General features: G+C 33.9%; 1 protein-coding gene across 10 annotated transcripts in view; it reads left to right on the top strand.

Moving 5' to 3' along the window:
• Nucleotides 1–17,747, top strand: part of SIPA1L1 (signal induced proliferation associated 1 like 1) — a 298,451-nt gene that overhangs the window by 237,803 nt on the left and 42,901 nt on the right. For 9 of the 10 annotated variants that reach the window (XM_031952588.1, XM_031952586.1, XM_031952587.1 and 6 more), the window contains one exon: nucleotides 17,513–17,662. The exons of the other annotated variant lie outside the window; for it this stretch is intronic. In XM_031952588.1, coding sequence (XP_031808448.1) covers nucleotides 17,513–17,662 — 150 coding nt within the window. The remainder of the gene's footprint in view (nucleotides 1–17,512; nucleotides 17,663–17,747) is intronic. 10 annotated transcript variants of the gene reach the window in all.

The raw sequence follows: 17,747 nt of genomic DNA, 5'->3' as shown, positions 1-17,747 counted from the left end.
ATAATGAATTCTTATCCCAAAAGTGAGGATCTTTGGGTTTGTCAAACACTAAATTGCTATAGTTGACTATTCTGTCTTGTGAACCTAACCTGTTCCACTGATCAACTAATCTATTTCTTAGCCAATACCAAATGGTTTTGGTGACTGCTGCTTTATAATATAGTTTTAGGTCAGGTACAGCTAGGCCACCTTCATTTGATTTTTTTTTTTTCATTAATTCTTTTGAGATTCTTGACCTTTTATTATTCCATATGAATTTTGTTGTTATTTTTTCTAGATCATTAAAATATTTTCTTGGAAGTCTGATTGGTATAGCACTAAATAAATAGATTAGTTTAGGGGTAATTGAGATTTTAAGTGATTTTGTCCTGTGGTCAGTCAAAAGCAGGTTATTCTACCATTTTATCTTCTACACCATGCTTTTTTTCCTTCTAGATAAAAGAGGTCTCTCGCAGTTTCTAGGAAGAGGATTTCAGGATAGCTAAGATGCTGACTGAATTTCTAGACTATTGCATAAAATACAGGGATGATGAGTCCTTGAAAAGGGATGGAATATACTTAAAGGCCAATAAAGGCATATTTGCCTGGAGTTTTAAAAATTTACTGAAACCGAATTAGAGAAGAGAAAAATAAAACTGCCCATGTTAAATCTGATAAATCTGGTAACATTTTGAGTAATAATTACAGAGAGTGTTTAAAAAAAAATGATGCATATGAAAGAGTATCCAAGTAGAGGACAAGAAATAAAATGTATTTAGATGCTTGAATATGCATATAACATGTATAATAAATACTATGAACTAGAGATTTTTATGCAAGACTACCAATTTTGACATAATTATTTTCACTTACACTTAATTGGATTGCAATTTTTTACAAGAATTTGACTCTGGAAGAATTTGTTATTCAAAATATAGAAAAGATAAAAGTAGGGTAGAATATCATTTTATTAAATCATATATATGATAGGAAAGCCAAGAAATGGAGAAGGAAGGCACGATGGAGGAGAAGCAGTCTTGTTCTAAAAAGTAAACCATCTGCCACCTGAAAAGAAAGTCATAGCTTCAAGTCAAGAAATAGATCAGAAATCTGAAACACATTGTAATAGTTATAGGAGGACTGAGATTACCTGAACTGCTTATGTTCTCTTTCTGCCCAACCCAGAGAAGCTGTTATTTTATTTAAAATTTTTTTTCATTTGTCTTAATAATAATGTTATCCTTCAAACGACAACAAAACCAACTGGGGGACCTGGCTCTCAACAACTTGGAGTTTTCTGAAATGGAAATGTGGAGAATTTTGTGGGTGAAATGCAGTTTGATTTTTGAAAGTATGACTAAGCATGGGGTAACCAGACGTAGTTTGATGCATATTCTCAATTTGGGTAGGTAGATTTTAAAGAGTTCAGAGAAAGAGTAGTTAGGATCCCACGGATAAAAATTCTTAAAGGAATTTCAGCCTAAGTAATGGTAAGCTTTTAAATATTAAATCCTTATTAAATTATTATTTATAAATACACAGAGATTTTCAATTAGCAACAGAAAAATGAGAATTGTCTCATGAGACCTTGTAGACTCACAGTTAATCTATTAACTATGTTACATGTTAAAAAAGACATCTACAGCAGATGGAAATAAGGCCAGGTAATGGAGAATAAATTCAAAAAGTTTAGTGACTAAAGCAGTTTCTAAGTTGCCAACTTGTTAAGGCAATTGCTTTATTTCTTTTAAATATTGTTTAAGAATTAATAAGAGTCAGTTTTCATTTTGTTTTTATTTGCATATTTTATGGTCAGCAGCTTATTTAGATTGGCTTGGAGTTGTAATTGTACATGATCTTATCCTCTAATCTTTATCTTTTCTTAAAATTTAATATTAATTTTGATCTTTGCTTTATTTAGTTGGTTACCTAATACTGAAATCTATTCCAAATAAGCCAGTAGTCATTCAAACAGTCTAGTAATGATTGGGGGAAAAACACAGAAAAATTGATCAGTAGAACAACTTATATAAATAGTTCATTGTTTAGTCAACCCAGGAACACAAATTAATAGAAAAAGAACTCACTATTTGACAGGAACTGCTGGAAAAACTGGAAGCAGTTTGGCAGAAATTCAGACCAAAATTTTTGCCATGTTAAAATAAGTTAGAAATTTTCACAGTGAAAAATGAGAGAAAAGTAAGATCAGTTACCTTTTTTTTTTTTTTCCCAAATAGCTTTATCTAAAGGAAGAATTTAACATGGTTTTTAAAAACAAGACACAGAGCACATAGGAGGTAAAAAAAAAATATATAAAAGTAGATAATTTTGATTAAAAAAATTTCAATGCTTTTGCATAAAGTAGTGAAGATAAAAGTAGAAGGAAATTGTGACTAGAGAAAACATTGGCATCAAATATCACCACAAAAAATTCAGCAGTCACAAATAAATTAAAAATATATTTGGAATTAAAATCAAAAGGCATTTCCCAGTAGACAAAAGGTAAGAGGAGAAAGCCAAAGAAAGGAGATAATAGACAGAGGAGAAAAGAGAGAGAGAGAGACAGACAGATATCCCCTCTTAAATACCAGCATCTCGGACAATATGCAAATTTTAAACAAACACATGACAACATGCTCTAAATCACTGAATTGAAAATTAAAGCAACTATGAAGTTTTAAGAGAATATACTAGTCCTATAAATCACATAAGTTTCAGTATTTGAATAGGTATTATTTTATTAGGTGAGAATTTCACAGTTGCAAAGCAAGTGGAGTCGTAGGACCGGGTTCCAATCCCATTTTCTGATATGTTGTCTTGGACAAATCATTTATATTACCTATGCCTTGGTTTTGTCATTTTTGAACTGAGGATTTAACTAAAAAAGCCATTAAGGTCCATTCCAGCTCTAAATCTGTTATCCTATAATCCACTAAATAAAACTTCACATTAAAGAAGAATCCACTTGAGCTGAGTCAAGTAATCAAAGCCCTCTCATTTTATACATGAATCATCTGTGTTCCAGCAAAGTTAATTGATTTAATTAGAAGAATTAAAGAAAATCACAGTACAAGTTGAGTGTAAAACTATACTGTGTCATGAAGTTCACCACACTATCACTTTTATTTTTTTTCTCATGAGTAGATAAAAATAATATAAAGGAGTCTGATTATCTCTATGATAATCTCATGCATATAAAACATGTAATTAGGCCCAAAACAAGAAATTTGTTTTAATAAAAAAATTTAACATGAAAAGAAAACTTCTTTAGGGACATTGCTTTACAGGGATTAAAACAATTTAACCCTTTATTTGTTACTAAAATCAGAAATTCCAGCACTGATTCTATGATATATGCCATGCTAGGGAATATAAACAGAATATTTAATCTGATATAGAAATGGATTAATTGAAAGCCAATAAATTGTTGTGCGTTTATTGTTTGTTTAATTTAGAGCAGTCGTATTCTAAGTACTAAGTTTTGTAAATGTATTTCAGTTGAACTAAGCTAAAATTGACTAAGCCTGAACTAGGAATTGCTCTTGATTGAATTTTCCATAGAAGATTTTCATTTCAGAAATGAAATTATGGCCCAGTATTTGTCAGTGAGGATAAGGTGATCAAATAAACTACAAAGCTTTGCTTTGCATGAGGAATTTTTAGTAACGGAACACTTGCTTTTTGCTATGGACCAGATGAGATAATGTATATAAAGTGTCTGGAAAACCTTAGTGCATTATTTCAAAATGCTTTTTTGTCAGTGTCAGTTGTTTTCTTCAGGGGAACACTTGATACTTAGGCAGTTGAGTTTGTGAGAAATGTTTCACAAAGCAAATTCATAGTTTCACACAAGAAATAGCCAGCTGCAAAGAAAAAATTAAAATATGTTCCCAGACCTCTACTATCTATATTTCTTCAGCATAATTGGTCCTGTAAGGTCATGCCCATTTTGAAAATTTTATTCTTAAGCCTTGAAAATGAACATTGTAATGCTTCTTTTCATTTGCATGTTGTTCACCGATGGTCTTAAAAACTCACGGATGTTTTGTGGTTCCCTCAACTTTAGAGGTTTAAGTTAGAAATGATACAGCATCAGGTCATTTCAGAATTAATACTAATTCTGCTATTTTGTTATTGTTTAAATTCTCTTGTGTCAGTGTTCACCAGAGTAGGATGTGCATAAGATTGGGGTACAGAAAGAAAGTATTTAAATATTTATTTGTTATCTGATATAAAAAATAAATCTAGCTTTTATTTGACATACTTTATAACACTAATACTATGTGTTATTATCTTGTGCTAATGTGTAATATTTGCTAGGTATCCTGAGGGTGAAAAAAATGAGTCGGATCATTGTAAGATTGATACTATCATCTCCAGTCATCCATTTGCTTCCAAGCATATTGTGAGGTATTGCCATTTGTGGTTCAGTGGCTTTCTAGGGTACTTTATCTAGATTCTGTTAAACTCACTAAAGGTGGCTTCCTGCAAGGAAGCCATGCATTGGGAATGATGCTGGTAATTTGGTACAAGTGATCAATAAATAATGGTAGGGCTAACACTTTTCTTATTCTTTGTATGGGCCCATTGTCAGCCATATTATGAGGTAAAATCAGTGACAATTTAATCAGATTTGACAGGAAGTTGATGGAAACATTTGAAATGACCAAGAACAATGTTAGATAGATTTACATTAACTATCATTAACATTGAACTGAAGCTCAAATATATATTTTGCCTTCAGATGATAGCTAATAATAGTAGAAAGCCGTTATAATTAGTAAGACATTTATAAACTCTGCTTCATTATCTGGATAAACCTGAAGATGATCCTCTAATTATTTTTTCAGCAATGTTTTAAGTTTAACTAATATTTAATCTAATTCATTAAATTCATTAAAATTTGGCTTAACTGAATGATAAGTGTTCAGAAGAAACCTCTTTTATGGTTTCTTAATAAATGACATGCTATTAGAGAAACCCTTCACCTTCCTACTATGACTTTTACAAAAATTGTTTGAAGTAATACATGAAAAACAGTATGTATAAAGAACACATTGCTATCAAAAGTATTAGAGAAGTTGCACAATGACATATGTGAGAATACAAGTGCTTTTTATGTATCTCAGGATATATTTGCTAATTGAAATAATTGTGAGCAAGTAGCAGAGAAATGTACCAGAATAAAATATATTCTCAATGGTAAATGACTCCTTTACTAAAAATAGTGTTGTTGCTTTGACTTGAATTTAAAAAAAAAACAAAAAACAAATCAGAAAACACAATGGTTCTGCATTAAAATCATTCATAGGCAAGCTCCTCTAGGAGATAAAGTTGGTGCATGAAGTATAGAGAGTGCTACAAGGTATCATTAAGGTTTCATAAAAGCCAGCCCTTTATAAAATATAATATTTGATTATTTAATGACATGAACAATGACCATGAAAACTTTTGTACTCACAGATGTGTTAAGCTATCTCATGGTTAAGTCCTTCAAAGAGTTCTTAAACTAAAGATGAGGCAAGTACTTTTTTCTTTTCTAAAACACAAGTATTCCAAATTTACCAATTTTTCTGTAATCATAAGTACAATGTTCTCAAGTATTTAAAAAAAAAACAAAGAGCCTAATCTGTTCCTTTGAAAGGTGATGTTTCAACATAAAATAAGAAATTGCTTTCCTTTTTTAAAATTTAATTTACTATTTTGAACTTAATGGTACTCTATCGTTCCCCTCCCCCCTCCCTTTACATCATAGTTTTCAACATTCATTTTTTGTGGGATTTTGAGTCCCAAATTTTCCTTCTTCCCTCTACTCTTCCTGACACACCAAGCAGTCTGATGTAGGGTATACATATAAAGCCAGATTAAACATATTTCCATGTGGTGAAAGAAAAATTGAAAAAGGGAAAATCCATGAGAAATAAAAAGCAAAAAATTAATTTTTAAAAAGTGAATGTAGTTTTCTTCAATCTAACTTTAAAATTAATGTTTTTTTCTCTAGATGTGGATAGTATTTTCTATCCCAAGTCATTTAGCATGATCTTGGATCATTGTATTGCTGAGAAGAGCTAATTCAATTGTAGTTAGTCATCGATTGCTGTTACTGGGTACAGTGTTCTGGTTCTGCTCACTTAACTCAGAATCAGCGTATGTCAGTGTTTCCAGATTTTTCTGAAATCTGCATGCTCATCATTTCTTATGGCACAATAATATTCCATTACATTCATATACCACAACTTGTTCAGTTATGCCCCAATTGATGGATATGCCTTCAATTTCCAATTCTTTGCTAGCACAAAAGAGCTGCTACCCATATTTTTGTACACGTGGGTTTCTTTCTCTTTTTTATGATCTCTTTGAGATATAGACCTGATAAGGTATTGCACAGTATGATTGCCCTTTGGCCATAGTTTCAGGCAGTTCACAACTCCATCAACAGTGTATTAATGTCCCAGTTTACCCACATCTTCTCCAGATCATTTTCTTTTTCTGTCATATTAGCCAAACTGATGGGTATGAGGTGGTACCTCAGAGTTGTTTTAATTTGTAGTTCTCTAATTAGGGAGTGACTCAGTGATCATGACTAGAGATAGCTTTAATTTCTTCTCCTGAAAATTGCATTTGACCATTTATCCATTGGTGAAAGATGTACATTATTATAAACTTGCCTCACTTCTCTATATATTTGAGAAATAAGGCCATTATCAGAAATGTAAGGTGTTTCCTCTCTTCCAGAAAAGATTACTCTTAAAGACCTCCTGGAAGCTCTGAGGTCACACAGTCAGCATCTGTCAGATAGAGGATTGAAGCTAGATGTCTCTTAAACTTGTCTCCACTATAATATCATTGAAATTTAATTTGATTCAATATTAAGGTCCTTCTGTGTACAATTGTGCGTTAAGGATACAAAGATGAAAATCATTTTATGTCTTCAAGTTACGTGCAATCTGTTAGGATAGAACACTTAAAATATAAGTATGGCATAGTATAAGGTACAATTTGACAGATAAAAGAAAGCTCTGAAAAAAATTTCGGAGGGGATTATAAAAAAATTAAGAGAAAGATCATTTTCATCTATTGAGTCCTCTTTCAAGGAAGAGAGAGCAAGACTTCATGGAGGATGTCATCTGAACTGGACTTGTGAATAATATCCTTGATTCCTTCTCAGATGATTATATTTATTAAAAACTGGGACTTACCTGTGTTTTCTCAAGGGAGAATTATCATTGATTATCATTACCATAATATTGAAATAGAAACACTGCTCTGTAATGAATAGAATAAACTTAGAGTCAGGAAAACCTCATATTTCTTAGGTATGTGAATATGGATAAGCCATTTAACTTTCATGAAGTTCCTACAATCCGCAATAATCTTAGTACCTACATTACTATAGTTAAAATAATACAGGTTGTGCTCTGCAAGCACAAACTTTGAATATTCTATAAATGTTAACTATAATCATTGTTGAAATATTTATGCTTCTTTAGTATTAACATAGTGTTAGAAATCATAGAGGAAAAACTTCCTACCATATTTGTGAATAATAGCCTCATTCTTATCCTCACTTTTAAAGATACATAGCTAGAGGTTGCAGAAGTTAGGCAGAGGATGGATGAGTAACCCTCTGTCTCATTTGAGAAGGAAGTACATACATGATGACATCACGTCCATTTAAGTATTTTTAGTATAAAAATAAAAGTCACAAAAGCACAAATCGGGGAAATATCTTTATTCCATAAGCATAAAAAGTCAAAATTATTTCCTCCATGTAGAAAAGAATCAAATCAACATATCAGGGAGAGAGAGTTTTTGACAGAAATTATTAAAAAAAAAAAAATTTTGAATTCTACCTAAGTCCAAACATGCAGTTCTTACAAGGTGCTCAATGTGAGAGGACTACCCTTAACTCATCCTAGAGAAGCCTGTTTAGGCTGCTGAGTGACCCAGTTTGGAATCATCTCTAGCCAGAAAAGAAATACATCCTTGAAACTTGCCTAGAACCAAAATCTAAAGGCATTGGCACTCTTGGGATCACATCAGTTAATAAGTATTTACTAAACCAACTAATTTGCCAGTCATAAAGGCAAAAAATCTGAAGCAGTTTTTTTTAGTGGTTTCTTTCTGTTGGAGAGAAAATATATACATTATGTAAGCATGTAAAAATTAAGTCTTCATGTAGGAATAGCACTTTGAGGTAAATAAGAATTTTATAGGGCAAAGAAGGAAAGAGAAGAAAAGAAAAAAGGAGAAAATAAATTAATACACCCATTCTATTTTTTGTCCAACAAGATTTTTATTTATTAATTTAAATATTGCCAAACATGGTTGAGATAATGAAATCCTGCAATGCCCTTCTCCCCCTCCTCCTCCCCTTATTGATGGAATATTCATCATTATGATGCCTATTAAAACTGATCTGGGAAGTTCTATCTAGTCTGATAATGATTTTAATCACTCTAGATTCTGATAGTGCCTTGGCCTTTGGTTTACATTGCCAAATTATATTGTTATATAGTTATTAGGAATAAAAATCAAATACCTGTTGGAAAAATTTGAATAATTGACTTTTTAAATGTGACCTTTCTCAAAAATTTTTAAAAATTTATTGTGATTTATAGTTATATTTTAAAGTATATTAAAAATATCCAGTTTCTTTAAAATTAACAGTCTTATCAAGAAAATCACAAAAATCACTAATAAGAACAAAAGCCAAGTACCTGGAATCCATTCTTTAGTCAATATGGAATTGTTTCCATAAGTATTTAAGTACTTTTTTCTTTTCCTTGGAAAATGAGAAGGTATAATTGCTTTTATACACAGAGAGACAGATAAAATATTAAAAGTTATAGCAATATTTTTAGTGGTATCAAAAAAAAAATGACCAGAAACAATAGATATACATTCATAGGCAAATGGCTAATATGTGAATATAATGGACAATTATTATGCATGAAGAATGGAAGTTAGCAAAAATATAGAGAAGAAATGGGAGCATGTGAATTGATGCTACATAACTCGTTGCAAACAGAGTTAGGAAAACAATAGATAGATTAATATCTTTATATTTTTATAGACATATAATTAGAACCATAAAAGAGAATTGAACACTGGTTAACTATAACATTTCAGGGTTGGCCTTGGAGAAAAATTGGAAAAAGTGCACCCCTCTCCCTGCATTTCTGGGACAATGCATATGAAATTTTACATATGCCGTCAGGTAAAATCAAAATGTTAGTACTTTTTGCAGAACTTTTTCCTCTTTCCATTTTAAGTTTTGTTTCAAGGGAAAGCTCTCTGGTTCAATGGTTGCATGTATTTGGAAATGAATGTGATATAAAAATAAGATATGAACCAAACAAAAATAAGATAAATGAACCAAGAATGAATTAGAGTTTATCAAACTCTAAATGAACAAACTTCAAACTCTTAATTATGTCATTCAAGGCCCTCTATTTGGTCGGTCATTTATTTCAGCTGTGTCTGGCTGACTCATTGTGACCACATATGGGCTTTTCTTGGCAAAAATACTGAAGTAGTTTGCCATTTTCTTTTCCAATTCATTTGACAAATGAGGAACCTGAGGTAAACAGGGGTCAGTGACTTGCCCGGGGATCACAGAGTGATTGAGCCAGGCTTCAACTCGGGTCTTCCTTATGCTAGACCTGGCACTTTACTCACAATGTCACCTTGCTTCCCAAAGCCCCTCCTAATCCTAATCCAACTTCCCAACATCATGTGCAGTGGGGTCTAGCCAAGCCGGACTCACTCACACCCATTGTTTTCCCCACATGCCATTTCTCCCCCTCTCACTCTACCCACACACATTCCTATTAAATTTTACATATTCTGATAGTGTAATCATGTCTGCGTGTAATCTTTGCCACTGTGGGAGCAGAATGTAATGGACTGACTGAATTTTCATATATTCTGAGCTGCAGTAGGCTAAAACTGATGAGATTTCCACATCTGCATCAACAATGCAATTCCCTGGGATCAGAGAGTGACCAAACTATCCCCAGAAGGGCAAAGCAGCCCCAATTGGAAAATGAGGGCAGAAAGAGATCTTCAAGTTGAGATTAGCTTCTACTTTTCTGTGAATCACTTTTCATTGTCCTTTGTACCTCTTAAGCATAATATTAAAACTATGATACTAAAACAAACTTATATTTGTATATGTGTCTTATTACCCCCACTAGGTTAGAAGTTTCACTAAGAAGAGGGACTGCCTTAGTTAATTGGTTTTTCTATTCCATAAATCTAAGAACAATGCTTTTTACTAGATAGTACTCAATAAATCTGTTAATGAATGATTGGAATATGTTTGCTGAATCTATTCATTTCTATGCCTTGTAACGTGCATGTGTTTGCTTCTTATCCATACACATGGCATTCCATTATGACCTAAAATTCTTCCTCTTTGGCAAAGGATTCTTTAGTATCTATCAGTCTAAATGTGTGTAACAGCTTGTCAAGAGCTGTGAAGTGGTGGTCTTTGTGAGAATGTGATAAATTGGCCTAGCATGAGGGAATCCTTCCTTGTGGAACATTAATCACAGGGTGATCAATGTTAGAATGGTACCCCTCCTAACAGTTAGTATCTGTATAGGGGGATGGATAGGAAATGAAATTGTTTCCATCTAAGCAGTTTGCTTAAATCCCTATTATTGACTTCCTACTGATTCTTTTTCATCACCTTCTTTTCTAAATAATTCCTTCCTCTTTTCCTTTATAAGTTGGTCTTTTCTCAATAACAAAAAAAGAGAAAGAACCAACATATCAACGTTATCTGACATAATCAGTATTCTATGTCTATAGTTCCCCCATATCTATAAAGAAAAAAGAGGTATATTTTCTGAAACTCTTCCTCAGGGTCAAACTTGGTCATTCATTATGATTATGATTCAATTTTATTATTTCCATTTTAAGTGTGTATGACTTGGGATTTTGGTACAGCTTCCTTCACAATGTCAAAATTGTTCTTTACATTCTATTTATTTCATCCATTTTTCTTTTACAATATATTTAATCTTGATTATTACAGTAGTTCTGAAGTAGACAGAATTTTTTTGCAGAAAGATAATAACTTCCCAAAAAAGAGTTTTAATTCCCATTTCCATAGCATGTCACTTTGAGATTTTTAGTGTTATGTTTTTGAGAAGTGTTATTCCTATTTAATTGAGAAGACTGAGAATCAGAACAAGTAGGTAAATGATTAATACATGAGCTCTTTAAGTGTCAGACTTAGGATTTATATCTAGGTTCTTATAATTCCACTATACTTCCTCATATGAGACAAGCTTGAATTTTCAGTTATTTTCTTTTTTATTATAAACTTAACAAAAATTAAGAAACAAGCATTTCAAGATTCAAATAAAAATAGAATGGGATATTATATAATATTGTGAACTGCTATTAGGTAAGATTTCCCCACTCTGTACTGATTTTAAAAATAATTCAAAATTTGGTAATTCCAGCACTCCTTATCTTTGACCCCTTTTGAGCTTCCTTCTACTCTCTTGATTGTATTTTTAATAATTTATCGACACTTTTTTTGTTTCTCTTCTTCCTTTGACATACTTTCTACTGCTTGACTATTAACCTCAAATTCCTCTGCCATTTCCCCCATCTCCCTCCCCCCAAGCCTTTATTCTAACACATTGATAGTCATTGTCACAGAGTGCTCTTAATAATCCAAGCCACAACCCAGAATCTTTAGCTTGTTTCTTTATATTTGTAAGTTGGCCTAACTATTCTGAGCTCTCAATAATATGGAATAAATATTTAGATAATCAGAACATCAGTCAGGCTTTGCTTTCACAGAGTTGAAATGAGCTTCTTTCTCATATTCAGTGTTTTCATCAAATCACATCAACAACCTTTGGAATAAGTGCTCCAGTTTGCAACCTCTTTCCTTTTTGTTTTTGGTAGAGATTAGGAGAGGTGTATAATATAACAGTGATGACTCCATTTTGGTTTCCCATGAAAGTTATTTAGTTGGGCGGAGGAGCTAATCAAACTCTGGCTGCCAATTATTGCATTGAGGTGATGCCAGGAAATGATAAAGGTGTGGTATGCCTTTGACAATCAGTGGATATACCAATGAAAATCAGCTACATGCTATCTTTGATAGGCTTTCCACAGAGCACTGATAAGTAGTGTGTCCCTCTAACTCCTTGAACTAAATGTCTGCATTTTCTAGTTCTCAAATTTTGTTAGTGCCTTTTAAATCAGAATCAGAGCATTTTAAAAGAGATCAGATAGATCAGTCAAAAATAGAGGTTAATATTGAAACTTGGTACAAACTACAGATCAGTAAAAGTGTCAGTTGCTATTCATGTGTTCTTTGTATACACAGTGAGAAAACAAAGCCACTATTGAGTTTTATGAATGCACAAAAGGAATGAATGCTGATCATCTAAAAAATGCCTTTTTTCTTTCCTTTGGGATAACTCCAGTAACCAAGTGGAATTTTCTGAAACACTTGCCAAATAATATGAGCTAAAGCCAAAATCTAACATTTTCACTGAATATAGAAGGTTTGGCATACTGGGAATAGATAGAGGATTCTTCTAAAAAAAATTTTTTTTAACTCAAACATGTGGCAGGTGTAGTAACTCTTGGAACATTTTAGTAGGGTAAGCAGGCTACATTGGCTCACTTGCTGTCTTTCATATACCTACAGGGGCAAAAAAGTGGAGGTTGATACGGAGGTGTCTAGTGTAGGTGATCTTAGTGCTTGGTAAGTATGTGAAGGGAGCCTAGATTGTTGTGTAAGTATAGTAGTGCTACTAGAAGAGGGAGGGAGCCTACTAGTGTGTAAAAAGAGGAAATATAGTCTTGCATTGAGTCGTTCGTTTTGGCTACCTCAGCATGTGATGATGATGAGGGTGGGGATTAAGGTAGTCTAGAATAAGATATAGAATATAATGAGTTCAGATTAGGTGAAAGCTATGATCAAGGAAAGTTGGAGGATAATAAGTGTAATAAATATAATAAAATAATATTTTTTTTCGTGTCAATGGCTCATGGGCTAGGTATAGTATATCACCTATCTAAAGAAAGGAGTGCCGTATCTGAATTGTCCACCAAATTGTTTATGTTTAAACCACCCTACAAGGAATCCAGTTAATTTCTTTGTGGAATAGCTGCAGTATTTCCATTTGCCACTAGAGAACACTTAGTCTGCAAACATTCCCTATTTCCCATCTACCAGACTGGGTCCTAGATCTAGTTCATATGGTAGCACTTACCAGGTTATGAATTTAAACGATGATAATAATAAAATATATGAGTCAATTATCAATATTTCCTAAATTCCCTAAATTTGGAATCTCCTTTCTCAAAGGCAGTCAGCATATAGTGGCCAATGGCTTATTTAACATCAGAAAAATGCAGATGCTCTTACCTAGGGTAAACCATTTCCAACTCCTATCTAAAACTTCCTCCCATTTGCACTTTCAACTTTTCTTTTGGGGATACTAAAACAATAGTCCTGAGGTATTTACTCCCCTTATGGGAAAATTCAAAGAATGCATTATGTTTTTGAAATCCCACCTTGAATTTAGGACTGTTAGCAAGAGAAAATATAAAATGTATGGAGCTAAATCATTCTTCTCATTGTAACAGCTAAAAGATATTGCAATTTCACCTGAGTATCTTGTAAAGAGTTGATTCTGGATCACCTCTGTATTGCTGGCCTCTGGTAGTTTGTAAACTGGCAATTAGCATCTTGGAACTGCTCCCCTCTCCACCATGGCAGACTGGAACCATTCTATTAAGGGCAAAGAAAATGAAGAACACTTCTGTGTAGTTATGCTCAGGTCTTGTAACTCCCCTAATCAATCAATTAATTGCTTAATTAATTAATGACTCACTGATTCATCTCTTCCTTCTGTTGGAATTTTAGAAACCCCTTCTGTTCCCAAGTGATGAGCCCCAGTTACCAGAAGCTTGGTAATCACATTCTTGTTGTCACCAACAACAGACATACTTTGATGTATGTCATATATTAAGTTTTTGTCAACCAATCCATTTAGACCCAGCCTTGTATAGAGTGATTGAAATAAATTAAGATTCATTCTCCAATGTAGCAGAATATTTCACATTTCCAGTCTTTTTCATCTTTTCTCCATCAGCACCTGTTAATCTAAATGGGATGTGCCCATAAGCAACTGATAAGGATATTGGGCTTAATGAGCAAGGGTGCTGGGGTGTCTCCTATTCCTAATCCCCCCTGTTGCCCTCAACAGTTATGACCGAAGTTAGTTCTGCGTCCATAGCTGACATTTTCATAAAACCATAGTGATCTCTTGATGCTTTGTCTTTTCAAGTAAAATGATCTAGTTTCCACCATGCTCTCTAGTTTCCTTTCTATCCAATCAACCAAGGACACAGTCTTATTTTTGCCTCTGTGACTAATCTACAAATGTGAATATCTAGATGTTCTAGAATTAGTTGAAGTTGAATTTTCCTTTATTTCTTATACACACTATCCATTTTGCAAACATTCTCACTGTTTCTAGCAACTGTTTGGGTGTTTTTTATTTTCTGCTTAGGAAACAAAGTTTCCTAACTGAAAGTTTCTGTCCAACTGTACCACAAAATCAGAGACCTTTCCCCAACTTTTTTTAATCGAATAATAATTGCTAAACTTTGTAAATACCTCTTCTGTGTTATGGGCACTCTCACAGTGTTACTCTGGCTTTCAAAAACATTCTAAATCCAAAATTTGGTTGGGTGAATGGAAAGTAACCTTAAAGGAGAAGATGAGTAGGCGGTAGGGCAGACTTGAACTCAGGGTTGAAGAAAGCCAAGGATCATAGGTGAGGAGATGGCATACTCTCCATGGGGGATAGCCAGTGCAAAGGTACAGAGCTGAGAGATGTGTGTGATAGAGCTATGTCAGTGTGGCTGCACTGTAGTTTTCATGGAAGAGAGTAATGTGTAAAAAAGGCACAGCCAAGTTGCAAAAAGCTCTTGAATGCTAAGCAAAGGGATTTATAGTTGAACCTAAAGCGGTAATAAGGCACCACTGAAATATGGTGAATAGGGAGAAGACCCCTACCCTTTAGGGAAATCACTTTTCTGTGTGCAGGATAGAATGGATTGGAATGAGATTCAAGACAGATGGATCAGTTATAAAGAGTCGAGGTGAGATGATGAGGACCGGAACTAAGAAAGTAACAGTGTGGAGAAAATAGAAGAAAATATATACTAGAGATGCTATGGGGGTAAAAACAAAAAGATTTGGTATGTGATTAAATATATGGGTTCAGTGAGAATGAGAAACTAAGAATGACTAGGAGTATGTGTGGTAGCCTCAACAGTGATAGGGAAGTGCATACAAGAAAGGTCTGTGTGGTAATAAAGGTGACTAACTCTCTTATGGACCCCTTGAGTCTGATTTACCCAGGGATATCTATTTGACATGTTTAGTACCCACTTGGTCACTTGGACTTGGACTTGGGGAAAAATAGGACTATGTATAGTTCTAGGACTCAACTTAGGGATAAATGACCCCCTAAGATCTGATGAGTTAGTTGATCCAGCATGATGGTATAGACAGAAATGAGATTACTCATGGTCCCACAATTAGGAAGCATAAGAGTTGGTTTTCATGTTAATTCAGGTTGAGTATAGGACACATTCATGGAATGTTACACTACTTAACAGAGTGTTTATATACGCCTTTCTTCATTTCATCCCCTGTGATAGACAGGACATATGCTTTCATCTCCATTTTAGAGATGAAGAAACTGACTCAGGTGGCGTGATTTGTCCAAGTTCCAATAAATTTACCATATCAATTTGTATTTTTACCTTTTAGCCAGGAGTTCTTTTACTCATTTCTCAATCTCTCCAATAAGAATTGTTGGCCTCTCCTTTCTCTTCCTTTCTCCCCTCTTCCGCCCCTTCTCCCCCCCCCTTCCCCCCTTAAAGGATTTCCTAATAATGTTTCCTTGCATACCACATTTCTTAGGTCTGAAACTCCTTGAAGGAAACTAAGCTGAGTTGTTTTGCTATAGAATTAGCAGACTCCAGAAATTTGATTTACGTCATCAAATATATCTTTATATTTAGAAAATGTCATCAACTCAGATTATACTTTAACATCTCTGCAATGGAAGAGAGAGAATCAGCTTAGCAGAGTGCATAGTCTCCTGGACTTGTAGTCAGGGAGAACTAGGTTCAGATCATAACTTTGACAGTTTCTAAGTTGTAACCACATAAAGGCATAACTTAGTCTTTCTTGTCCTCATAAATGTCTCTCAGGTGCCTTTCAACTTTAAATCTGTCATTCTCTTATTCTATGAAAAGTAATTCCAAAATTTTTATACATATGTTAGAATACTATTTTAAAGGTTTTTTAAAAACACATGGGAGTTGGTATTAATTAAACCTGTCTTTTTTCCCTTCCAAGGGCAGTAAGTATAGAACACTTGCCAAACTTTGAAAATTCTATTTATAGAAAAAGGAGAACGATTCTTTAGATTAATCAGTTTGCTTCAAGCATAGTGTTTGAGAGGTGCGTGAATGAACAGTATAATACTAATCCATAAAGATCTGGTCCATGCAACAAAGCCGTGCTTTTTCTTCATATTATGGAAACAAGTTATGAAGTTCTCAACTCAAGCAGTATTTTAAGTGAATATTTGCAGAATTGTAGCCAAATGCCCTGCCATAAATTATTTTTATTTTTGGTATTGTTCTGACTTTTCTGTCATTTCCAACACTTCATGACCTCATTTTGGGTTTTCTTAGCAAAGATATTGAAGTGGTGTACCATTTTCTTCTCTAGGTCATTTTATATTTGAGGAAAACTGAAGCAAATCTAGGGTTAAGGAACTTATCCAGGATCGCATAGCTAGGAAGTGTCTGAAGTCAAATTTGAACCTGAAAGTCTTCTACCTCCAAGCTCAGTGCTCTACCCACTGTACTACCCAGCTGACCCATTATAATGTTTATGTGCGTGTTATTACTGAATTTTTGATAAATGCTTTTTCATGTGCCAGGCTTATAAGTGGTAGAAGTTGAATGCATAATCCAAATTTTCAGAAACAAAGATTAGGTGACATTAAGGCCCTTGCAGATACTAGTGCCACTGCAAATTTGAACTCAGATTTTCTGACTCCAGGCTCAGCTGTGGAAAAGAACGTTCTCTTTCAGTAGAAGTCATGTGAAAAATTGCTTGGGCGCCATACTGTTGCATACTTGAGGATTATTAAAAGCAATTAATCCAGTTTACTTCTGGAAATTTTTAGATATGCATTCATTCTCCTAGAAGTGTTTTTGTTGTTGTTGTTGTTCATTTTCTCCTTTAGTGCCCTCTCCTCAAGGCAGTTTGCCAGGTATTTCCCTAAGGAGGGGGTTTATAAAGGACATTTTTCATCAGCCACCTTCATTTTTCACTGTCCCCATGAAGATCCAGTTTCTGCTGACATGGCAGTTCTTGTAACATCACACATCATGCATTGCCTTGGGATATTCTTTTTTGAGTTGTTGACTTTATATTTTTGGTTTGCATACACAGGTTGTCTCCTGGTTCTGACATCTATGTGACAGTTTCATCCATTGCTTTAGCGAGATCACAGCAATGTCGTAACTCCCCTAGCAACCTGTCTTCTTCTAGTGAGACTGGCTCTGGTGGGGGCACTTACAGACAAAAATCCATGCCCGAAGGGTAGGTATGCGGTTTGCACTGTTTTATCAATCCATCAACAAGCAATTGTTAAGTGCCTAGTATGTGCCAGACATTATGCTAGGTG

This window comes from Sarcophilus harrisii, chromosome 2 (assembly GCF_902635505.1).
Source record: "Sarcophilus harrisii chromosome 2, mSarHar1.11, whole genome shotgun sequence".
NCBI classification, from domain to species: Eukaryota; Metazoa; Chordata; class Mammalia; order Dasyuromorphia; family Dasyuridae; genus Sarcophilus; species Sarcophilus harrisii.
The sequence above is the reverse complement of the archived record's forward strand: the minus strand, read 5'-3'. Positions and strand labels throughout refer to the sequence as shown.